Genomic DNA, 25,894 nt, shown 5'->3' on the forward strand with positions numbered 1-25,894 from the left:
GTGATGGCATAAGTCTGAAAGAAACCTCATAAAATTATGTTTTATCCCATATTTGTAAGAAGTAATTACAAGAAGATGTAGTAATGACAAGAGGAAAAAAAACATATTTAGGTAGTTATAAAAGTAGGAGTGCTTTTTTAAATTGATAGTAAAGTTATAATTTTTACAAGAATTTTAATGTATTTCCTTCTAGACTTCACATTGAGTGCCTAAGATTTGGTACCTGTTTATGCACCTTATAATGCATTCTGCATATATTAGATAGGAAAAAAAAACATTTTTTAATATACATATACATTTTAAGCTGGAGGACTCTGTGGAAAAACACAAGGGAACTGCAGAATCTGACACTATAAACTAGATTGCAGTCATGCATATTTCTGCACTACAACCTCACAGTATGTCATGATATTTCTGAGTTATATGACAATAAATAAGAATGGGTTATATAAATTTTGATAGTAAATCCGATGTTGAGTGACTTCTGATTAACTTCAGTATTATGTACTTTTCTCCTGTTTTAGATACAAGAGTCTCACTCTCACAAACCAACCAAATGTTCCTTGATCAAACACTGCTATTCTTTCTGTGTAAAGGCATGAAGGGGAGCTATGAATGGCTAATTTGTTCACTGCATATGCATAAATGAGTTTGGAGAATTATATCTAACAATAATCTTTCTATTATCCTTTTTTGTTCTATTGTTCTATTACTATTTTTCACTTCAATCTTTAAGCATTTTGCACTAAAGTATTAAGACAATCTCTGACAGAAGAGCAACAGTCCAAACAAAATGTATGATTCAGTGGGAAGGAGCAAGAGAGACACACAGGTGAGAGCAAAGCCCATGAATCCATGAGAGTGCATATTGAAAAAAATTGCTCAATATTCTTAATTAGAAGGGTTTCCTCCACAATTTCATGTCTTTTCTGACTTGGCAGTTATGTAAGAGAAGCATGCAGTCATTATCTTTATATGTTTAGACACAACACAAGTTGTTTAATGCATACTCCAAGCAGCTCTGCTTTGCCACTGAAAATGTAAGGAAGGCAAACAGACTTGCCTGGCTTTGAATGACAAGCACTAGCAATAAAATATCCTCAGATGGGACTTTTGTGTGTTCAAAAAGTCAACAGACAATACAGTATTGGAAAAAGAGCCTTGGACAGAATATTTGCAGTCTAATATTCAAGCATATGAGGTCAGCGAAGATTATGGCACACAAAACAAAGTAGCTTTACACAACAGTAGTCAGGGTGCAAGTTAATTTTCAGTAAACAAAGGATCAACAGACTCAGATTAATTCTTATGGCTGCTCAGCATGCTTATGCTTTAACCTTTCATTGTGCACAATGACATGCTTTGTAGTAATAGTCAAAACTTGGTATAGTAACTGAATTTATCCCAAAAGAATGGAGGATGTGATTAGAAAAAGTACCTAAAGAAGTGATGGATTTCAGTTAAAAGTTAATAGCAGTTTGAAGTAAATGGATACTTTATTGAATGTCCTCCTTTCAGTAAAATAATCTAAATGAAGTTTTCAGAACATACAAGAATGACGAATTGTCTTCCTATTGATAGCTATTTCAAATAGCAAGTTTAAATCAGAAGTTTGGAAGCACTGAAGAGTTCTACAAGAGCTGGAAAGGCAACATGTTGTACTGCATTGTTTGATTTTACTAAGTCTTTGAACTCTGGAGATGTTCCAGAAGATTGAAGGAAAACCAGAACTGTGTCAATATTTTGAAAGAGTGAGCAGTATTGCCCTAAAAATTCCATCTTCTTGCCAAGTTTTATCTGGTGTAAAACAACTGATGCAAGATTTAAACTAATGGTTAATTAATTCATTCAATAGTAACATATCAATTGTGAATGACAAAGGCTGCTGGAAAAAAAAGCTTGCCCTATTGCTGCACTTATTTTGCTCTGGTCAGCACATCAGTTGAAGGTAGAATAGTCAGGATTCTGCAAGGCATATAATATGAGACTACATATTAAAACAATTCTGAAAATGATTTAAATTTAAGAGATGATACAATACATAGATATAAGACAAAATAATTACTAGGCCTCCAAAAATATATTCTAAGTTGTTTCTTATCTGGCCTGCTAAGATTTGGTTCTTCTGCTTATAATGACATAAAGCTTGGTGAGAACACCAACATCATCTGACGGATGCTGCATCTATACAGACATCAGAGAAAGTGATGATGAGGAGTAGTCTGAAATGAGTCTAAACTAGTACCACCAATGTCAAATAGTGTAAGAAAGAGGCCATAACTGCCCTCTCACCTGTGCCCTTTGCAGCAACTCTGAAAAAGAGAGGCAGCAGCTCTGAAAGTGACTTAGGTATCACACAGTGATGGACATGCAATGTTAACAATGAGGCTTATAGGTCCCAGTGAGACTTAGTGTATAAGTACAATGGAACTGAGGTGGCAATCACAGATGCACATTTCCAAGTGCATCTGTGCATCTAGCAAAGGCAGGGGAATGTCCAGAGGAGGTCTGGAATAGTCCTGCTGTAGAAATTAGTTGTCTGGTCTGGGTACAGGGGCAAAAGCCTGATTGAGCCATCCAGTAGCTGGTTCTCTCCAAAGTTTTCAGTTTCTCTGAGGATAGCTGGCATAGAATCACAGAATCATAGAATGATTTGGGCAGGGAGGGATTTTTAAGGTCATGTAGTTCCAACTCCCAGCTATAGGCAAGGACACCTCCCACTAGACCAGGTTGCTCAAAGCCCCATCCAGCCTGGCCTTGAATGCCACCAGGGAGGGGGCATCCACAACCTCACTGGGCTACATGTTCCACTGTCTCATTACCCTCACAGTAAATAATTTCTTCCTAATATCTAAATCTACCCTTTTCCAGTTTAAAGCCATTTCCCCACATCTTGTCATTACATGCCCTTATAAACAGCCCCTCCCCAGCTTTCCTGTAGGCCCCCTACAGATCTAGGTGGTGCTAGAAGGCCACCTCAAGGTCCCCCCAGAGCCTTTTCTTCTCCAGGATGAAGAGGTGCAGCTCTCTCAGCTTGTCTTCGCAGGACAAGCTTCCTGCTTCAGCGCTCTGATCATGTTCGTAGCCCTCCTGTGGACCTGTTCCAACAACTCCATATCCTCGTGTTGAGGCTCCCAGAACTGGACACAGTTCTTCACGTGGAGTCTCATGAGAGCAGAATAGTGGAACAGAATCACCTTCCTAGACCTGCTGGTCACACTTCTTTTGATGCAACCCAGGATATGATTGGCCTTCTGGGCTGCAATTGCATATTGCCAGCTCATTCTGAATCTCTCATCAATCAGCACTCCCAAATCCTTCTCTCAGGGTTGCTCTCAAGCCATTCTTTGCCCAATGGCAGTTTTATCCAGTAAAGTGAATGACCAGAGGTCTTGAACCTATTCTCAGGCTTTCAGTGGATAAGACACTCAGCTCACTGTGTGGAGCTGGGCCATGGAATGCGAGTGCTCAGTGGGCCACTTTTGGTAAGCAGGACTAATGCTATGGAACGAACCAAATGCCAGTTTAAGGTACTCCATGCTAATGCTCATCAGAGCCCAGAAAAGGTGTTGGTTCATCTAGACAGTCACAGGACAATGACCACAGAAGTCATAACCTGCTATGGAGTGTATATCAACTCACCTGTCCAGTCAAATAGCCCTGAAAATGGTTGGTGCCACTGCTGGTGTGGAGCCATGAAGGCTACACTGTGACTGGTAGGATTGTTTGATTGATGCCTGGGGCATCAGCCCTGGTGAAACTACCACTGGTGCACATCTTCGTGTTAGTAGCAACTATTCAAACAAACTATTAAAGGCCAAAGGGGAGGGCAGCTCCATATGAACAGCAGTAGAAGTGGGTCCTATGCAAAGGGCAGATGCTGGTCCAAAGGTTATGGCTTCTGTTTCCCTCAGCCAACCAAAAGGGAATTGGATTCAGATCTCCCAGACTGGAGTAGGAGAGATAGGTGGCCAGAGTTGCCCAGTGCATTAAAACAAGCTATCCTGGAGATGCTACTGATAGCCATAGAAAGAGCTCTCTTTTTTTTTTTTCTTTCTTTTTTTTTTTTTTTGCAACGGGCTGGACATCCTGGAATATGTTTATCACAGTGAGGGGTCCACACCTTGGACAGCATTGTAGTAGTAAAAAAAAAAACAACAAAATATTACTTTGGATGATGATGCAAAGCTGGAAGGAGCAGCTAACACATCTGAATGCTGTGCTGCCATTCAGCAAGACAGGACTGTCTGAAAAGCTGAGCAGAGAGAAACTTTATGAGATTCATCAAGGGCATACAGTCCTATACCTGGGCAGTAATAACCACATAAATATGTAAAGACAGGGGCTGACTTGCCAGAAAGGAGGTCTGTGGACAAGAGTGTCCTGGTGGACATCAGGCTGACCAAGAGCCAGCAGTGGGCCTATATGGCCAAGAAGGCCAGTGGTATCCAGGGGTGCATTAACAAGAGTATAAACAGCGTGTTGAGGGAAGTTATCCTCCCCCACTACTTTGCCCTGGGGGGGCTATATCTGAAGTACTATGTCTAGTTCAGGGATCTTCAGTCCAAGATAGACAGGGAACTACTGGGGAGATTCTGGTCAAGGCCTACAGGGATGATTAGGGGCCTGGAAAAGTGTCTCTTATATGAATAAAGGCTGAGAGATCTGGGACAGTTCATCCTGGAGAAGAGAAAACTGAGAGGGGATTTGGCAATGCTTACAGGTAACTTAAGGGCAGGTGTCAGATGGATGGGGTCAGGCTCTTCAGTGGAGCCCAATGACAGGAGAAGGGACAACAGGCACAAACTGAAACACAGGAAGTTTTGACTAACATGAAGAAAAACTTCTTTACTGTAAAGTTGACAGAGCACTGGAATGAACTGCCCAGAGAGGTTATGGAATCTCCTTTTTTGGGGAGAAAACCTGCTGGTGCTTTCCTGTGCAACCAACTGTAGGAACATACTTTAACAGAGGCATTGAACTAGACGATCTCCACAGGTCCCTTCCAAGACCTACAATTCTTTGATTCTGTGATTCTGTTCCTAAGAAAACATTCTTTGCACAGAATGATGCAAGAAGCTTAACTTCATTTATAAAAACAGAATTAATTGTGCCATTCAGTCTAAAAGAAAGATGTCAAATGCCTGGAAATTGAAGCTAGCTAGAGATCAGACAGCGAAGTTTTTAAGCGATTATGCATGATTAGGACTACCTACTCTAGACCTGAGTGGATATTTTGTACTTTGAAGGAAAGATTAGGCATATTTGTAAAAATTTACTGATCAACTGACCACAACTATTGCATTTGAAGGAATCAGGGAAGTTCTACAGACTTGGCTATGAAAGAAGTCAGACTTGGAGAGTCACAATGGCCTCTGTTGACTTTACATAATATTAGTTTCACTTACAAGTACATACGTTGGTGAAGGTCCTTTAAGGGACAGTATAAGGAATTTAGTCACAGAAGTGAGAACTCCTAGGAAACTGAATAATTCCTTTATTATTATTATTTATCAAGGAGAACAAAAAACATGCCAGGAACAGAAGATAAGGTTTCTGTGGAGAGAAGTGAGTAAAGAACAGAAAAATTACTGGAACGAAGAGGTACCTCAGAATAAGTTTAAGACAAAAATTAGATCATCTGAAAATAAGGAAGAATCCAAGAAGGCATGGCCAGCATCCCAGAATCCTAAAAGACAAAGCAGACACTAATAAAAAAATAGCTGCAAGAATTTTAACTCTTCACTGACACCAAGAAAGGTATTTGCAAACAACCAAAAGAAGGTAATGTTAGACCAACACTTCAGACAATATCTGAGAGGAAAAACAAAAAACAACGACAAAAAAAATCCACCTCAGTTTATAGGTATAAAGAAATGAAAATGGATACTATTCACTGGAATTAATAAGCTAGGAGGAAGCCAGTACCAAAAAACTTAGTCAGTAGTTACACAAGGGTAAATGGATAAGGATACTGAAAACGCTGAATTTGAAAAAGCAGGTAATATTAACAAACCTGTTTAATAGTAATAAAAGGGCTTAAAAGGCTGAAAGGAGCAGTATGTTGATCACTGAAAAGTATATCTAATGCATTCAATATTTAAAATGCAAATTTACCATACTGTACAAATTCTAATTTTATATCGATAGTATATCAAACAAAATTTAAACAACTTCTGAGTTTCCATCCAAGACAAGAACATAAATGAAAATAGATGCACAGCCTGTTCAGGAATGGGGTGACAAGCAGCGCAGGAAAGAAGAGCACCAAGTTTAATCTTGTTTACAATATACCAGCTACTAGGAATAGATAGCAATTTAAACAACCTATGTGCAGTTGTGCAGTTTTTGTAGAATAATAAGAAGCACGTAGAGCTATTAGGGAGCAACCAAAGGAGGTTTATAAAGATGGTGAAGGGCCAAGATGACAAGATGTACAAGGAGAGGCTCAAGTTCTAGGTCTGTTCAACCCAGAGCAGGGCAGGCTGAGGGGAGGCCTGATGGCGGCTGCAGCTCCTCACAGGGAGCGGAGGGGCAGCGCTGAGCTCTGCTCTGTGTGACAGCGACAGGGCCCAAGGGAATAGCATGGAGCTGTGTCAGGGGAGGGCAGCTGGGAGTTAGGGATGGGTTCTGCACCACAGGGTGGCCAAACATTGGTACAGGCTTCCGAAGGCTGTGGTCATGGCACCAAGCTGCAGGAGTTCACAAAGTTCTTAGATAATGCTCTCATAAATATGGTTTGATTTTGGATGCTCCTTCTGGAGACAGGATCTGGAGTTGATGTTTGTGGATCCCTTAAAACTCAGGTCATTCTACAACTCTGCGATTCTGTGCTTCTAAAAATTGAGCATCAATGAACGTAAAAGAGGAATGATGCTGTATCCAAAGAAATCCGAGAAAACAGACAGGCAGTTAAGAATACTTACAAATAATATGTATGTTATACGTATGTATGTAGCACCGACATGAGGTTTAATACTGATGATAACTATATTAAAAAAAAAAAGAAAGGAGGATGTGTTCTCAGGCCTGTTAGACTTCTGGATATTGGTAATGGAACAAATTGTTTTGGTGGCAATGGCAATAGGATTCTTGAAAGCACCACTGAGAGCTGGCAGCAAATAACTGAGTGGAAAAGTCTATTATGAACCAGATATACCTGCACTGCTTCAGGCTGCAACTTACTGCTTGCTTTCAAACAACCAAATTTGGAACTGAAAATATGGTGACAGCCACCACCTAAAGCACTGAAGTCAAATTTTTCACATCTATTTTTTTCCTAAAGCAATCTATTTAGTATAAATCAGCTACCTCTCTTTCCCTTCCTACAAAGTCTCCATGCAACATATAGATCAGTATGCAACAAAACAAAAATAAAAAACATACTATTTTCCTGTCGTAGGATTCTCCACTGCTGTATGTTGTAGCTAGTGTGGAGGCACATTCTTCCAGGTACCATGGTTTCTTCCCACTTTCAGCTGTGCTGCTTATGGAGATAGTGTAGATGCTATTGGTGTAGCCATCACAGGAGCAGTGGTCTCGACTCCTTCCACCATTTCCAGATGCCCAAACGAAAACTGACCCTAAGCCTCTTCGTCCCTGTTTGGAAAGAACACAAAAGATTTGAATAATAATTCTTCCCTGTCTCGTTTTTAATAAGCAAGCATTTGTCCACAAAATGTATCTGATATGAGAAAGACAATTAAAAAAGCTTTCTCACTGAGAAGAACCTGAAATAAAAACAGGATTTAGCAGAGTTTGGAATTAGACATAAATATAATTCAGAAAATGAGTAGGATGAATACAGCTTTAGAAACAACTTTTCTACAGTGCCTATTTGTTGCTCAACATGTATGTTGTCCTGCCTTACTAAGAAAGATATGCTGAAAACTCAGAGAAGACATTAAAACATACTGAGTTGAAACAGGAAAAGAAATAGCATACTTGTAACTAAAATTCTTCGTAATGCATGCTACTTTTGGTATATTAAATCTCTTACCTTTTTCTGTCTTTCTGGATTGCTCAGTGGCATTAAATACTATTTGTGTAGCATTCGATATTGGCAAACCACAATGTCATGGTTTCATAGACATTCTAAATCACAGAATCACAGAACATATGAAGTGGGAAAGGACCTCAGGTCAGCTTGTCCAATTAATCTAGTCCATTGTAAATACTAAGTGCAAGACACAATATTTGAACAAAAACTGACAAGAAGAAAATTCATACAAATCAATTGTACAAATTAAGCACTAATGCACTAGCTCAGTGAGTTATTTTATGCATATGAAGAGTTAAACAAATTACTTGGGAATATTTGTAATTTGAAATGAGGACTTAATGTAAGTAACCTCGTATTGACATTTTCTTAATATGGCAAATTTATGTAGTGTCCAAATGAATCAAAACATATTTTCAGTGATGCTGGTAATCATAAATAGGCATTGATGTTAAAAGTGAAAATAGTTAGTAATCTACATTGCAGATACATGCCAGCTGAAAATTCCCATGACTGACACAGTCATGTAAATTGAAATTTTCCTGGTTTATATTTGTACGTTTCATGCTGGTGAATTAAATTCAGATTCATGCAACTTTATGATCTCCTTTAGTTATCAGCAGCCACTGCCTCAAAGCACAGAATTCAGATAGAAATGCTCAACAAAGTTTTAACTTGTCTTTGATTAGGCTACATACTGCCACCTTCTTTCATAGGACATTCTCTCAAACAAAGGAATATCCTTCTAAGTAATAATTAAAGTAACAATTTCATTTATACTTCATTTCTCTGTAACATATCACGTAATATCTACCTGGGTTCAGTAAGAGGTAGGCCCAACTCTGTGCATGATATTTATGGCATAAAACATCACTTCCTGTGCATGAATTAATCACTTGGTCATGTAAGGAGCATTTATTTGTTCTTCTAGACAGAGTGCAATTGTGTACCACAAATAACATGAAGACAGGTGTTGGACATCTACTAGCTCAACCTTAAACAATTAACAATTCAGAGATTCATTTAATCCAGCTTCACAGAGGGGTTTCATTATGGCATTTTGTGTTGAGAGCCTATATCAGTGTAAGACAAAACCCCCTCACAGTTCACAATTCAAGCTTGAGTTCTCAACTATTGATGAATTCCATTTTGTGAGTTTAATAAAAGTAAAATACCTGGAAAGACTCTTCTCTCCAGCAAAATATGTTAAATATCAAATTCTCCTGGCTAGTGTTTACATAAGGTTATGTCTCTAAAATGCAACTTCTCATTAAAAAAACATTTCAAGCGGAGAAAAAAATTCCAGGGTGCCAAGTTAAATGTATTATGAAATCCACATTCTCTAGACAATATCAGCCTGACTAGCTGAGAAGTGTAACTATTTCAACTTCTTTCTTTTCCTTTTGTTAATCTTAGTTACTACACAGATAAAATGATGCAAAATATCACCATTTTTATTGTTTTAACAAGAAGTTTCCTGAAGTGTTCAATTCCTACAGTTCCCTTTTCCCACATTATGAACTCTTGACAAATCAAAACCCATTTTGGTTTGGGGTTCTTGTTCTGCCTCCACTTTTTAGTCGGAAGATTTTGATTCAAAACTATCCAAAGTCAGTGGTATCCGCTTTGCAACTTCACAGGGCAGGTACCAGTTTACACACCACTTCTCTTTCATTCAACTATCTAGTCATCTTCCTTTTTATATCTTTACTTCATTTAATCTGACAAAACTGAATATGACCAGGAAGTGTTTATGAAGCAAAGACATCAGAGAATTCCTCCCCAGTGTGGAAAAAATTGCACCCATTGACATTCACTGCCATTTGGTGAATGTTTCTGGAAACTAAACAGTGGATGTGAGCATGATAAGGTGGTGGGTGGTGCATTTCAGCAGTAGTGACAGTGCCCCACTTCTACTTGTGCAGGTCTTTGCAAGTACAGAAAGTAGGTTCCTGTTCATCGCTGTTAAGAATGCATGGCTAATGGTGGTGACTATGTTGAAAACTAGTGTTTTGTAGCTGCAGATTTGCTGTATCAAACACTACTATTGTGCTCTTTGTATTTGTTGCAGTTTCCATGGAAATAAATAGGAGGCAGTACTTCTGGGGCAACCTACGTGTTATCCCAGTAGGTCAGGGAGACAGAAATTAGGGCCCTCTGCCTATCTGTGGAGAATGGAAAGGATGGTTTTACTAAAAATATGCTGCTATTTCTCTACACTTTTATCTGTTCCTTCTTGATTTTTATTGATTTTGCTTCAGATTGCTCCCATCATCTCTTGCAATTAGCAAACACTTTCCAGCAGTATTTTATTATTTGTTTTCATCTTGTCACTTCAACAGTATTTCTGGCTTATCTGTCAATTGTGACATCCATTCTGGGGGTCATGTAAAGATTCTTGTCTTGACCTACACTGCTCTTAAAAAACAACTTCTGTCTTGTACATACACACAAACCAATGATGTAATACATGGAAAAGCAGGCAGAGTAGATACTGCAAAGCATATTACACAGACACACAGGACTAGTCAAAACCATTCATCAAAATGTTTTGGTGAATTTTTTTTGTCTCCTGAAGAATTTTAGATGTGTCTCTTTCTTATGCTTTTCCTTTTAACACAATATTATGTAGCTATGTTTGGCCTACTTGGTACCCCACTGGAAACACACAGTAAATCACCAGCAGTATGACCACTGAAGAAACGAGAGCTGGAATCTATTTTATTATTTTCTCTGAAAGTCTATCTCACATATTTTGCAAAAAATAATATAAAATACAAAAATGAATAAATTTATGCAGAGAAGGAGAAGACCTTCTAGTCCACCTTTTTTTTTTTTTTTTTTTTTTTTTTTAAATTTCTTTCCCCCATCAACGTCATCTGTTTTGGCTGATAGGTCTGTAGATAAAATATAACATGACTTGTCCCACTCATGCAAAGAAAACCATTTCACAGCAGGGTAGGACTGCAGTTTGTGTGAATTTTGCAGAAACTGAATTATTAGCTTCTCCGAACAGAGAATGTGTCTATACTTCTTTAGATACATATTTCTGCTGCTGTACTAATCATGAAAAATGAGCTGCGGAAAATGATACGCAAATACATTTTGGGGAACAAAATATAGCCTCATTACAAATATACCCATGGATGTTACAAATTCTGCAATGCAGTATTTAAAATAATATACACCAGTTTAAATTTTAATAGTAATGACTGTTTTAAAAATAACAGCCATTTACACCTAGATTTGCCTTCAAATACTTGTTTTTTTAAGCAACTGATAACATGTATTTCTTACAAACTAATGTCTCCTGTAAACATATTAAGTATCAACATCTCTGTCATTGCAATAAAAAGTAAGTACCAGGTTAACTGACTAATGGAAAAGAGTATTTACTAATACACAGAAAGAAAGAATTGCCATTTCCTAGCACACTGCAATACTGAAATCTTTTCAGAGAAAATAGCATTACCTACAATGTAGAAAACATGCAAAATATCTTGCTCCTAAAAGGCATTTGGCAAAGCAAGTGGCAACCTCCTCAAAACTAAATTTGACCTGACCAAAATAATATATCAAGAAAATAAGTTCTGGTTTACATTTACTGTCTATTGTTAAGCTGCAATTGGTTTCCTCCTTCTCCATGTTTCCAAACACCCCACTTTAATTCAATAGACCCAGTCATGCTCAGGAAATTATAAACTTGCTAGTAACTATACCAAACAAGTAATTAGAGCAACAACATCAGCTGTCCTACTGTATGTGAATGCATTTCCCAATTGGTCTCCTTTCAATACATGAAGTTAAATAACATTTGGACTGTGTTACAAAGTTAAGATAAACATACATGCAAGGCACTCTGCAGCTTTTACTGTTTGTCTAAATCTATCATCTGTCATCTGCCAGATGCCCAAGGGTGTCAAGATGAAAAGTCAAGCCTTAAGCTGCCAAAGAAGCCATGTGTCATTTATTACTGAAAAGCAAAGGTGCATTTACAGACCATATGGGTACAACTTGGATGAAACTAATACAGTTAGAGAGTTACAGCAGAGGTATGGACGAGGGTGGAAAGGGTGCAGAGCAAAATATGCTGAATGCTTCTCCCATGTTGTTAAAAACCACCTCTCCCCTTAAGCCGTGTTGTGTCTGCTCTATAATTTGCAGTGGTAGCTACCAACTCCCTCCTACAGACTCCGCAAGGTCTGTAACTGCACTTTTGCATTTCAGTGAACCAGACCATTATGAAATGGTCTCCTTTTGTTTTGTCTGCTCTCTTACATTGCTTAAAATGCCAGATGACTAAAAAAAAAAAAAAAATCACATGCTCCATTTTGAAATGAAGTGTTTCACTGACATCTAAGACTTGCTACTGACCTACTGACTCAGTCCAATTTTCTAGCACATTTCTTGGGCAATGTTAGTGTTCTCCACACGCAGCTGACTGTAAATGAAATGGACTCAAGTCATTGATAAAAAGAGCCCAAGGCAAAGACTGCACCTGTAAAAGCACAGCACAAGAACCGTGGGGCGTTCCCATTTTTTTTTCTGGTAGTACCTCCCTTTCCTTGGTCAGCAAGTTGCAAGGGGGTAAAGTGATACAAAAGCTTTTTTTTTTTTTTTTTTTTTTCTTTTTCTTTCTTTTTTCTTTTTTTCCAATTCAACAGCACGGAAGGGTTAGTCTGCCAAGAACCAGAGCCAGTATGAACATTTTTGTAATGACATCTGCAGAATTTCCTAACACTATTAAAAGAACATCCACTGCTCCAAGTGCATGTGTTAGTATATGTATGTGTGTATACCTATAAAACACATCTCTCTGACTGAATGCCTTACTGGTACTGGCATGTACCACTGCAAGATAGAGGCCTTCACACTTCAGTCTAAGGACAACCAGCAGGCCACATATTTGCAAGTTGCTTCCAGCATGCTTCCATCTAATAAAAACAGTTTCCATCTACAAGCTGCAGTTTCAGCCAGTAGAGCAAGATTTATTCACACTGTTTTACAGAGTTTAGACTGGCCATTCATTCACTGCTTTACAAGTCAAGCTGCCTTAATCCAGCTTTCAGAATATGATGTTTTCCTGCCCACGATGTAGGACAGGAACCCCATCAGCCCTCCTTGTTATATGATAAGTTTTGCAGTCTTTGTGGAAGTAATCTAATTTACCAGTGCAGAGGAAGGTAAGTTAGAAGGAGCGAGAAATGCAGAGGACAGAACTGCTGAACTCAGAGTAATCAGAGGCACAGGGGCTGCAGCCAGTGAGAGGTAAATTGGCAGCAGTATGCTAGAAATCCCACATTCACAAGCACTAAACACATCATGGAAATAAAAAATGAAGAGAACCTTATCCATGGCTAGCGTCTAAACATTTAATTTCCTCTGTCCTCAGTAATATTGTTCTACAATTACTTAATGCTTCCAATAACAAAAAACTACTGCTGGGAAGTGAGATTGATCTTGATGTGGGAGCACAAAGAAGTAAGCCCACAGTAAGAACTCTTCCATAAAAATGAATTCCTTAAGTGGAAATGCTTGTAGCTGAAGTTCTAGAACACAGGTCAGTTCTCTGAGGACCTAAAAAATCCAAGTATGCATGCATGGTTTTGAGTGCAGTCACCATAGGGATAGGCATCACAGAACACAGCATCCTGAGAAATGCACTTGTAAGAGACAGTATCTCTTTGCTGCCAGCTTCCACGGATTTCTGCACAGTCTGGGAGCTGGATGCCACTGCCCTGTGTAGAGTCAAAGTACTGCCAATCTGCTGAGTGGCAACATTTTTCTGTTGAGAAGCAGCATCTCCCAGCTCCCGCTGAGTTTCTACCAGCACACTTAACCTCTAATTTGGAAATGAAAAATACAGTCTGGCACACCACACTTAAAAACTATCTGGCTCTTCTGTAGTCTGCAAAGCACTCTCACTCTGAAGCAGGCATCTCTCCAATAGAGATAACAGCAAGCTGAGAGCCCTAAGCAAAAACGTTGAAGTCCTATCAAAAGACAGTCAAACAGATTATTTCTTATTCCATTCTATTTGATAGCCTCTCTGGCTATCAAGAAGAAAAACAAACAAACAAACAAAAAAACCCACCATAAACAAAAGGAGCAAAATTGGAGAAAAATCGGAGGCTGTGAATTCTGCTAAGGTATGCATACTTTCAGGAAAATTCACATTTGGATATTAGTTCATTAAAAATGTATTCCTATAATCTCTATGACAATATGAGTAGGAAACCTAATAGGTATACATAAATAAAAATGCACATTTGAGGAAATGCTTAAAAGTTAAGTCCCATGTTTGTGTATTAGCATTCCTGTTTTTATTGTTCGAGAAACTAGAAAGTTGAGGAAGAATTTCCTAGTGCTGGAACAAGCACTACATATACCATGCAAAAGTCTATCACTTAAAACAAGAAGCAATTAACTCAACTTGTTGAAAAGGTAAGTTGTTGCTAGTGCAACTAAATCTCTTGAATAGTTCTAAACCGACTTTTTTATATAGAAAAAGAAAAGAAAAAAAATAGTCACAACAAAATGTATTTTATTAGCTAACATAATTTGACACTTTTACGATGCTGAAGCACAAAAATACTTCAATGTGTGCACTGAGGAGAATGTACTGAATAACCCTAAGCATCTATGCAATAACACAGTAATTATTGGGATATATCAGTGGTACATTGCAACATGTATCCTTGCATGTCATGGATTTTTTATTTTACTCTTCACTAGAACAACAGCTTAAACAGCTCCAAGTTATTCCCCACAGAGCTATAATTAGTGCTTAAAGTGCAACCAAAAGAAGTGTTGGCTGAAACCTGAAATCTGAACCTGTGGAATGTTGGAATGAATTTCCCATTTTCCTAAACAAAATAGAGCCAGCTACAAGGCTGCATGAATCACAGTTCTGGTTTAAGCTATCTCTCCTTATCATTATTACTATTATTGTTGCTGATACTGTTACTGGAGTAAAACAAGTTGCATATTGTAAACACCTGTGATCAAACTAGAGCTAGGTTCTCCAGAATTACTGTTACATGAGGAGTCTTTAATTAATGACACGGAAAATTGTTTCTACGTGTAAAGCCAAAGAACAGACACCATGTAAAAAAGGTACCTGTGTTAGGACTGGATAAGGGATAAATCTCACAGGCTAACAGTCCATCACGGAGACAGCTCAGGCAGTTCTTGCTACCTTTACACTGCCATTTGATTAAACTCTCTAGAGAAGAGGCTATGCTGATCAGATCCACATAACTGTTGTTTCAATTATTACTTAGCTTTCCCTTATAGCAGATTTCAGGCTATCAATACGTCTACTGAACTTTCAAGGTATTTTCTGGAAATACAGTTCTTTTAAATAGGTGAACAGACAATAAAGCTGTCATGCCTACCTCTGCAGGCTGAGGACTGTAGTAATGGCTTTGGGCAGTTGCCTTCCTAGTAGCATTTGTTTAGAAAGAAGAAAGAAACTCAGTGCATAGTTACTGCCCCTATGGTTTTGTGCCTTAAACTTATGTCAAATTCTACACACACACACACACACACACACAAACACAAACACACACACAAAATATGTATGTTTTCCCACATGACACACAGAATTGTCACAGATTTTGCTGTTGTTCAAGTCCTTAGAAGTAAGTGAGGGAAGGGAATAAGCCATATGCTCACATAAGATAACTAGTTTAACATTTCATAATGCATGAAATTTCATGTGCACTCTGAAATGCACATACTTCAAGTATATGGAAAGAGATTCATTTTGCCAAAGCTGCTTTTGAGTACTGGCATTCAAACTATGATTTATCTCACACTGTGAACGCTATGGTTTTTCATGTTCAGCTGCATCACCTGTTTCAGGTAGAGCATGCAAAACCAGAGGCTGCTTTGCACAACTCGTCCAAAAGCAGTAATGCTGTTCTGGCTTGCTACAACAGTTTCCATACATGTGTGAGAATGGATGAGGTAACTAAACAGTTTTGGTTTCCAGTACACTTTGTGACATTGTAGGAAACTGGACATTTTGAGGTATATTTTCCTGTAACTTTCATTCCAAATTTTCCTGCCCTTTAGGACATGCATATTCCAGTGAATGTAATGTAAGAACATTTCTGGTACGTTATTTCTTTTTTTGCATTTTTTTTTTTTCATCCTACACACGTTGACTATCTGTAAAAAACCTACTTCCTACGCAAAGCAAAGGAGAGGAATTTTAAGATTAGTTTTGTTTATATACTTCTAAATGAAAATAAAATGCATAATCTCATAATTCACTCAGGTATTACTGAGCCCAAACTCTGTTTAATTTACTGGAAAGCAGTATCCCTAACTCCGTGTTGACTGAATGCTGGAAGTTGCCAACTAGGTGCAAAGTAGCTAGATCAAAGTATTATAATTGGCTTAATGATGTGCTGAGCTTGTCACTTAACCTGACTTTGCTGGGCAATCTTAGTTTGGAGAAAACTAAATCACATCAAGTATAAACACTCCTTGCAAAAGCACTGAAGTATACTAACATGTACATATGAGCCACATGCAATGAAATGAAGTATGTAGGTAACGCATACACAATGAACAAATTCTTGGAAAGCAGTGACTCTGAAAGGGAGCTTAGGGTCATGGCAGATAACCAACTGGCTACGAGCTTCCCTAAAACTTAGTCTGATTGTTGGATCTCTAAGCAGAATGAGTATGAATATGTGAAGGAAATAGGGAAGCCATACCATCCCTGTGCAGAGAGAGCAACAACTTCTGTTCCTCTTTTCTGGTAATCCACACTTTAAAATGTTATGCTGGGAAGTAGGAAGAGTTTCAGAAATGAACTATAGGGATGAACTGTGGTTTAGAAATCCTGAATAAAAGGATATTATTGGTCAAAGAGTTAGAAAAGATTTTGAAGAACAAAGACGATGGAAGTGAATTAAAATGCAATGTTCTCTTAGTTTAGGAATCCAGATGTTAACTTGCTTTATGCAGATAAACAAATTAGAACCAGTCTATCCAGTTTCTACAAAACATGTCAATAATGAAATAAAAGAAAATGAAGGTTAATGTAACAGCAAGGTGGAGCTGGAAATGGCTGCATTGAATGGGCTGTGCTGCAGAGCTCATGAGGGTTGAGGAAGTTATGTGAGTAGAATATTCTAATGCTGTAACAAAGATATTAGGTAATTTGGAGATTAATAAAAGTGCTAATGAATCTACTAATTACTGTTGTCTGCATTCAAGAAAAGAATTCAAGTGGAAGTATGTGGAGAGAAGCATCACTATGATAATCAGGGAGATGGACATTTTAGATTTTCAAAGTGAGAGAGATTTGTGTAGCACAGCAAAATGAAGGCTGAGAGAGGATATGATTGTGGTCTATAAATATATCAGATGAAAAAAATAAAAGGTATGAGAAAAGCTATGTAAGCTGAAGCACAGTTTTGGCACAGCAACAAAGGGGCAAATACTGTATGTGAGTAAATATGGCTTAACTTAGATTATATAATAGCTAAGAAAAAAGTCTCTAAAAAATAGATTAGTCATGGCTGTGAAAAATATTTCCCCCAGCAGAAATAGGGGAATTTTTTTTTCTAATTCATTTTAAAATAGAAATTGCTGAATATATTTACAAGACAAGATGCCTGCGATAACAGAGAACTGTATTGGATGACTTACTTGGTCATTTCCTGCCTTGTGGCCCTATGCTCCAACTTAATTTATTTGAGAGATCACTTGGCCAAAATCTATAATTACTTACAGGTGGAGATTTTTAACACCATAAGATGCACAATAAGTATGGCAGAAATGGAATTGTGCACTGGAAAGGAAGCTAACAAACTTAAATGAGCAAGAAGTTACTGATTTTTAATAGTGAAGGTAGTTAGTGATTTCCACAGCTGTGGATGTAACAGGTTTCAGACAAGGCAAGCACTTACATGTACAAAATTCCTCAAATAAAAGATGAATCAAGAAAATAGGGTTGTTGCAATAATAGTTTGTTGAAATTTTGCTGATCTGCCTTTACTATGAAGGCTAGGACTTGTAACTGCCTTTTCTTTAGTTAGAAATATGAATATTTCTAGCCAACAGTACCATGTCTCATCATGTCAGAAAGCAGAATTACAACATTAAAACTCAGCACCACTTTTCCAATTTTCTTATACAGTCAATCCCCATCTACAATACAAAGGCACCCAAAGTTTAACTTCATTTGTTAAAGTAAACACAGTATCACATAAAGCATCACAGATACTGTAGCCATACACAGCACATATATGCATAGTATATATTCAATACACATAATTGATAAATGCCAGGACCTAACATCGGGTTGCATAAGTACACTGGACACATCTCCTATGTCCTTAACCTAAGCACAGCATTAATCTGACCTAATCTTCAGCAAGTAGGTTTTGGCCAACTCATAAGAACTGTGCAGGAGGTCTTATGCATGCAAAAGCTATGTGTGTGTGATCTGAATTTATGTTAAAAACATATTCATGTTACATGGTCATTCCATCACAAACTACAGACATACTGCATTACCAAACACAATACGTAGTTTAAAAAATATGCCTCTGTGTATAGAGCACAATATTTTAGCATAGAAAATGACAATCGCTTGGGAATTATTTTGGGACATTTGATTGGAATTTTCTTTGCAGAAATTACTGTCTTTGAATTTTACTATTCAGTGCTCTAACAAATCTGAATGGAATAGCTCCTCTTTGCACGTACAATGCTTCCTATTCAGAATGATGCAGAGATATAATACAGAAGAAACGAATGGCATTTTCAAATAAATTTAAGAGAAGAATATACGTGGCACAGCACAGGCAGCAAACCTTGTCCTGGACACTTGCAAATTGTGAGCAATCTCTTTCAATTTTGTAGTAAAAGCATTTAGTATTAGCAACAGTAATATTAAAAATGTGAACTTTTCTTTCTTTTTTTCTTTTGCCTCCCCTTCTGTTCCATTTTCTTCACTTTCTCTCCCTTGCATCAGGGTAGGAGACTTGCTTAGCAATTGTATAAGAGCCTTCTGCTCCCTGAAAACACTTTGAACACAATCTGCAGCCAAAGTTGGTGAAGCGAGAGAGATAAGAAGGGGCACTGATGATGGGAGGGAAGGCACCAAGCCGAGTTCTCACAAGAGGTTCAGCCACACAGCATCTGATCATTAATGTCCATCAAACATTTTGGCTTGTGTCCAGCTTGCTAAACAGAATGGTGTCATGGCAATAAGATGAAGGCCCCTATGCTGATGCAGGCAGAAAGCCAAAATTTCCCATGTAGATTTCACTGCCTGTCTGCCCTCGTAGGTTGTATTAAGGATGCCCTGCCACTGATTTGGACTACCTTTTGAGTACTGCACAGAAAATAGCATTAAGCATGCAGCTGGTGAGATGTTGGGAGAACAGTTTCTCATAAACATAAGAAAAGGATCGCATTTTCCGGAAACTTGACTATGAAGTCTTCGTCAAACAGCAGTGAGAGAACAAGCCAGAATATCTGAAATGTATTATTCTCTCAATGATGTTGAGACTGATTTAAATGAGAAGGCTTTTTAATATTAACATAAATGAACTAGTTCTAATTCTGTACTCCAGAGTCATGCATCAGAACATGTCTCTGCGGTGCTTATAGCATTGTGCTTATGGACTGTAATTTTCAGGCAGATGTCTTAAAATTCACAGTTATTTTGTTTTCATCTTTTTGAATTGAGAGAGAACTTTTGTATTCTCCCTTTTGTCCCAGAAGCAACAAAATCTTGTTACATGATTTGCTCACAATCATGTTTTGCCATGCCATGCCTGTTTGTTCATAACAGAGGGTAAGGTGTGACATTGTCTACTATTTTTTTCTTGAGTATGTTATTTTGGACATACTGCTCTTCATTCTGCTGCTCTGCATGTTTATCATGGAATTGTTTTCAAAATTATTAAATCTACAACTTCTAATGCATAGCATTTATTACACAAGCTTCCAGAAATTTCCGCCCTTATGAGTACACCATTTCCAAGAGAAGAACCTTGTCACCTGGAAGCATAATACAAAGGAAGCTTTCATATTTGCATAAAAAATTGCTTGATAGCAAAGTCTCCAAGGTGTGCTTTGAATTCATGTATGCAAATTTGATATAATAAAACAAAATGCTCTAAAGATGACAGAAAATAATGGTACTCAAGACAGGTTTAAAAATTGGCTTCCTCTTCTTTTACCTGGAGTCTAGAAAGAATTTTGAAAGTATATTTAATTTGTGGTTTAGGTTTTCATTTCATAAACTCAGTTACTACTCAGCATCCTTTCTTTAAATAGATTTGTCTCTTTCGATTTATGGCATGTGCTGTCCCTGTGGAACTTTACAGAAAAACTGTACAGTCATTTGTCTTTGTTACTTTGTGAAGTATTTGGAAGAAGTAAACATATTAGCTCAGCAAATTTAAAAATAATAGTAGATTTAAAACATCTTACATGAGCTGTTAATTGGAATAACAGGTGCTAAAGACAAACTGTACATTTTTTTCAAGGATCTCAATCTCTCAGAGAACAGTAAGAAGCCGTGGCAGTTGCATCCATTCTTTTTTAATTGCTTAATACAATTAAAAAATCACTCAGTTTAATTATATTCTAATCAAAGTTATTTTCCAGCATCATCTTTCATTTTCCTAACTAAACAAATGATAATTTATTTTTCAAATTCTTTTAAAAAATCCTGATCTTTCTCTTTTCTGTTTTTACAATAATATCCAGTTGTGTTTGCATTTGCACAGTAAATGAATATTATCAGTCTTGAACCTTAGTGTAGATCTGAGAAAAGATCCTGACAATTTTTCCTGTAACAGTGTTACTTTACAGCAGAGACACTGCGTGTAATACTGCTATCCCATTAAATATATCAAAAGGAGAAAGGTCAAAAACAGTACACAGTGTAATATGCATTTTTGTCTGCTTCTTTCTATTTGCACACTTATTGTGACTGTTAAGGGAAATGTGTGTTTGGCAGAGTATCTAGTCATTACCTTGGATAATGACCTGATTTTAAGAATATTCAGGCAAAGGGATAATTTGTCCTCTCTGCCCATTTGCCTGATCTTTTAAAATGACACCTCTTAGGACTGTATAAAGAAATATAGAAAGTGTACTGAAAAGCATGCTTGTGTGAAGAGAACAGGAACAGGCTCATCCTGATGTTGTTTTTGATGCACGAACTGTGCCTATTAATGAATTGAAATGTGCAACCTTTTAACATTCAGTTAAGAATGAAAATTGAAGACTAATCTTAAGCATTTTGTTTTCCTTATCACAATGATTTTTTAAAAAATCTGAGTTCTGTTTAAGTTTTAAAGATAACATTTATTTCATTTGAAGAGATGAAATGGATTTCACAAACAGGACTATAAAAAGTTTCCAAATTCATGGAAGTACTTAAGTCTTTTTCTGGATGACAAGCTGTGTGGTGAGTTGACACACAGGAGGAAAGGGATGCCATCATGAGCAAACAGTACTGAAAGATGGGACCCTATGAACTTCATGAAGTTCAGCAAGGCCAAGTGCAAGGTGCTGCACCTGGGTCAGATAGACCACAGACACGAATACAGGCTGAGTGTTCAGTGGGTAAACAGCAGCCTCGAGGAGCAGAACTTGGGAGTACTGGAGGATGAAAAACTGAACAGGAGCCAGCAGTATACACTTACAACTCAGAAAGCCAATCATGTCCTGGGCTGCCTCAAAATAGGGGTGGCCAGCAGGGCAAGGGAGGTGATAGTAGCCCCCTGCTCTGCCCTTTCGAGGCCCCACTTTGGAGTACTATGTCCAGAGCAAAACATGGACCTGCTAGAGCTTTTCCAGAAAAGGGCCATGAGTATGATCAGAGGGCTGGAGCATCTCTCCTATGAAAACAGGTTGACAAGTTATTCAGCCAGAAGAAGAGGTGGCTCTGGGGAGACACACTATTGCAGCCTTCTAGTATCCAGGGGCCTACAGGAAGGCTGGAGAGGGACTCTGTCAGAGAATGTAGCAACAGCAGTTTTAAACTAAAAAATAGTAGGTTTATATCAGATTATGTTGGAAGAAATTCTTCACGTAAAGGGTGATGAGGCACTGAAACTGTTTGCCCAGAAAATCTGTGGATGCCCATCCCTGGATGTGTTCAAGGCCAAGTTGGATGAGGTTCTGAACAAGCTGTTCTCATGGAAGGTGCCCCTGTCCATTAGCAGTGGGAGCTGGAACTAGATGGACTTTAAGATCTCTTCCAACCCAAACTATTCAACGAGTCTATGCTTCTGTTCAGCTATGAATGAGCAACTCTGGGCAGAAAAAGAAGTTAATAAAATGAAATAGAAGCAAAACCATAAAAATAACAATAATATGACTTGTATTTTAAAAGACTTCTACAATTTCCTAGCAAACTAAAACAAAACAGAAAAGATTTGCATGATAGGAATTTTAAAATGAAATAGTATGTTTCCACTATATACTTGTACCTATAAAAAATATAGGACAATGTGCTAGTAAAATGATCCACGGAGTATTCCCTTAAATTACAGCTACAGTAACAACAATGAAAAAACAATTAGAAATTTAGAAATTAATCTACAGTTTTCACTTATATCTGGAGTTGAAATTTCAGTAAGGAAATGGTTGAATCCTCTGGGTACAGAAATTTTGGTTAAACTTCCCATGGTTGTGTTACCTTCATGAAATATATTTTAACTAACACATGTCTGTTTAGACATAAAACTTATTTTACTTAGTGTGCTTGAGCAATTCAACAATATATTTCTTCAATTTCCCCCTGCATTCTGCTACAGTTTCTTTAGTCTCCCTTCATTACTTCATTGTTTTTCTTCTCAGTGGTCATTGTCAAACAGTAATAAACTGCAATGGAGTGATAGGGAGAACTGACATTCCAGCTGAGAGGAGGATTGATGATGTGTGGGAAGTAGTAATGGAGAGCTATTCGGACTTCTCGTATTCTCGTTATACTGTTCTAAAAGCATTTCAATAACTATTCTGATAATGATTATGAAATACAGCAGAGCTCTCTGGAGACAGATTTTGCCAGTGTCCTTAAATGTATTTAACTGCTAACTCCCTATAATTTGTTGCAAAGTCAATACTTGCTTGAGTATTTTGCTTTACTAAGCTTTATACAGTGCATACAGTACAAGTAAAAGCATGACTCTGTAGCTCCACACTGGTCACCATACAACCTAGTGAAAGGAAGGTGGTAGTATGATGTTGGTTAATATTTATGGTACTGAGCTTTATCATAGATATTTTTAATATTATGTACCACAGGAGGCACTCTGTCCCTGTCATTAGTTTAGTTTTTCAGTAATTGCTCTTTATAGCTTACCTGCTAGGTAGCTGAGCATGTATTATTCACACTTGGAGCAGAAGAGGGCAGGGACCTAGGCATGTATGCTGAAAACTCTTGCAAATTTAAACAATAGCAAAACTTTCCAATCTTGCTGCAAAGAGTTAGCATGTTCCATTAACCATGTTCCAGTTCTCCCTTGATCCAACAGTTTCATTCTCTTTCAACAAATGCTTCCCAGATCATGGATTTACTCATCTTTGAATCAGCAAGTCTATTGCTACATTCAAAATAATGCTCAGACATTCAAGTTCAAAGCTTCAGAATAATTTCCGTCCACTCCTAGTGAACACTGGAGGAATTATCTGTACTTGCTAATTACAGAAATCTGAAAAGGTCTTAAATTTATGGTATATGTATTTAGGGATAGGGATATTGAGGTGTTTGGGATTTTGAAAACCGAGAGCTGTATCACTGTCATACTACAGTAGAGAAATATATACATAAGTTATAAAATGAGCATGAGTTCTCTGACACAAGACACAAGTTCTGCCTCCTGACCCCCTGTTAAAGCAATCAAACTTCCATTAAGAAATCAAGTAAAACAAAACAACAAAAGAAAGGTAGAAGGAAAAACAAAAGCTTTTGCTTTAAAAGTTAACTGCAGTTTAGACTTGATGACTTAGCAATGCTGTGAAAAAAAGCTATTTTTCAGTTTCTCTTTTTTTTTTCTTGCAGAATTACATCATTACCTTAGGGTAGTTTTAAAGGACACAGAAGATGATGTATTTCAGTTGACAATGAATACAGCTAGTTGATGTGTCAGGAAGTAGTGACTGTCAGGTCACTACACAACGAAACTGTATTTTCAGATTTATGTAAAATAAGCTTCTCTTCTTTCCTTTAGAATCCTCCTTTCTTTTCCCCTATGCTGACCACTTGCACATACCAGGCATGTGTACCCTTCCACTTTCACATGATGACAAATCCAGGAGATAGACTTTGATATCAACCTACCATTCGGATGCCGTTCTCAAAGGCCTGACGTGCTAGAGAAGCAGGTCCGTCTACAGTTTTGCCGTCGTCATCAGGCCCCCAGCTAGCACTGTAGATGTGGATGTGCTGGGGATTAAGACTCAGAGACTTTGCTTCTACCATGTCTGTGACATCTCCATCCAGCATCCTTACACCTTCAGGATGAAAGATACAATCAACATGACAACCAAACACAAAAAGATTCTTTTTTCTTTTTCTTTTTTTTCGGAAATAATGGCTGTGTGGGGCATTGGATTAAGATTCCTAATGTGGAAAACAAAATATCTTTGGATATTTGTTTCTAAAACAACAACAAAATTTTCCATATGAAGAAATGCTGTGAGGGAGTAGTATTATGGTTTTTGAGTTTTGAAAACTGTCTTCAAGTCATTTAGCCACCGTATAAACCTTGAACTTTAACAAGTTTCTATGATGAAACAAATTAAAAAATAACTTGAATATTGAAATGTTTATTTCATTTGAAGACAGTGTATATGCTTCTCATTCTTCTTTTATGCTGCAGTGAAACTGCAGAACTTAATTGAAGACATTCACAGTCCTAAGAACACTGACAAATACAGAAACAGGATATCCACTGTCAGGTAAACATGGGAATATTCCTTCACTGTATCAGATGTCAAGGAATAAGGCAAAGGGAAAGCTTGCATGTACAGGTAACCATGTAGCAGCACAGCCACTATAGGAAGTCACTAACAAATACTATGTGTCACATTGTTCCACCTGAAACCAGAATACTGTGAACATCCTCCCATGTGAAGAAGCTTTTGTACTTCACTTTGTACAGACAGTACAGTCTGAAATTTCTGTCCTAAAAAAATCTTCTTGCATGGGTTTTGACAAGTCAATGTGCCGGCACTTCTGAAGTGAATAGCATCGTGGTACTTTAAGATCACTAGACTAAGTAAGGTAAGTTTAAATTTGGAAACTGAAAAGATCCTTCGGGTTTTTCTTTTGACTAAGATTTTGATTGAAGTTAAATTCTGTCTGAGAAAACAACCAGTATCAGTTTTAACCTACACAGGAAAGAGGACCTTCATACAGTTAGTGTGATGTTTGATCAAAGGGATATTAAATATTACATCATAATTAGCATGTAACTGTAGAGAGTAATGATCACTTCCAAAATTAAACGGTTTGAGGCTTATTCCCCTTTAAAAGTCCACTGCTATTTATAAGCCAAATTTACATATTTTAATTACAGACACATTGCACTTTGCTCATGAGTTCAGACTGCAGTAACTTGAGTGTTTACAAAGACCTTGACTTTCAATTAACAAAAAAGTATAGAGGCTGCTTTGTTGATAGAGGGTCTTTTTTTCTTCATTCTAATTGACTCAAAAATGAAAAGTGATCATATTTCTAAGTTCACACAAAAGCTGCCTATGTTTTGTGAGATAATAAACTTGTCCAAACAGTGATCTCACTATGAACTTTACTGTATAAAAAAGCCATTAAAACAACTTTGGGAATCTCAGGTTTTATTTTAATTCCTAAGCATAATCTTAGAAAACTAATGATGGTTG

At 37.5% G+C, this 25,894-nt stretch overlaps 1 protein-coding gene across 2 annotated transcripts in view; it reads right to left on the reverse strand.

Moving 5' to 3' along the window:
* PCSK5 (proprotein convertase subtilisin/kexin type 5) overlaps positions 1-25,894 on the reverse strand; it is a 263,646-nt gene that overhangs the window by 132,909 nt on the left and 104,843 nt on the right. For both annotated transcript variants that reach the window (XM_090130933.1, XM_090130932.1), the window contains exons 7-8: positions 24,333-24,505; positions 7,387-7,599 (exon numbers count right to left, since the gene is read on the reverse strand). In XM_090130933.1, coding sequence (XP_089987059.1) covers positions 7,387-7,599; positions 24,333-24,505 — 386 coding nt within the window. The remainder of the gene's footprint in view (positions 1-7,386; positions 7,600-24,332; positions 24,506-25,894) is intronic.

This window comes from Phasianus colchicus, chromosome Z (assembly GCF_987193195.1).
Source record: "Phasianus colchicus chromosome Z, bPhaCol1.hap1.1, whole genome shotgun sequence".
NCBI lineage: Eukaryota > Metazoa > Chordata > Aves > Galliformes > Phasianidae > Phasianus > Phasianus colchicus.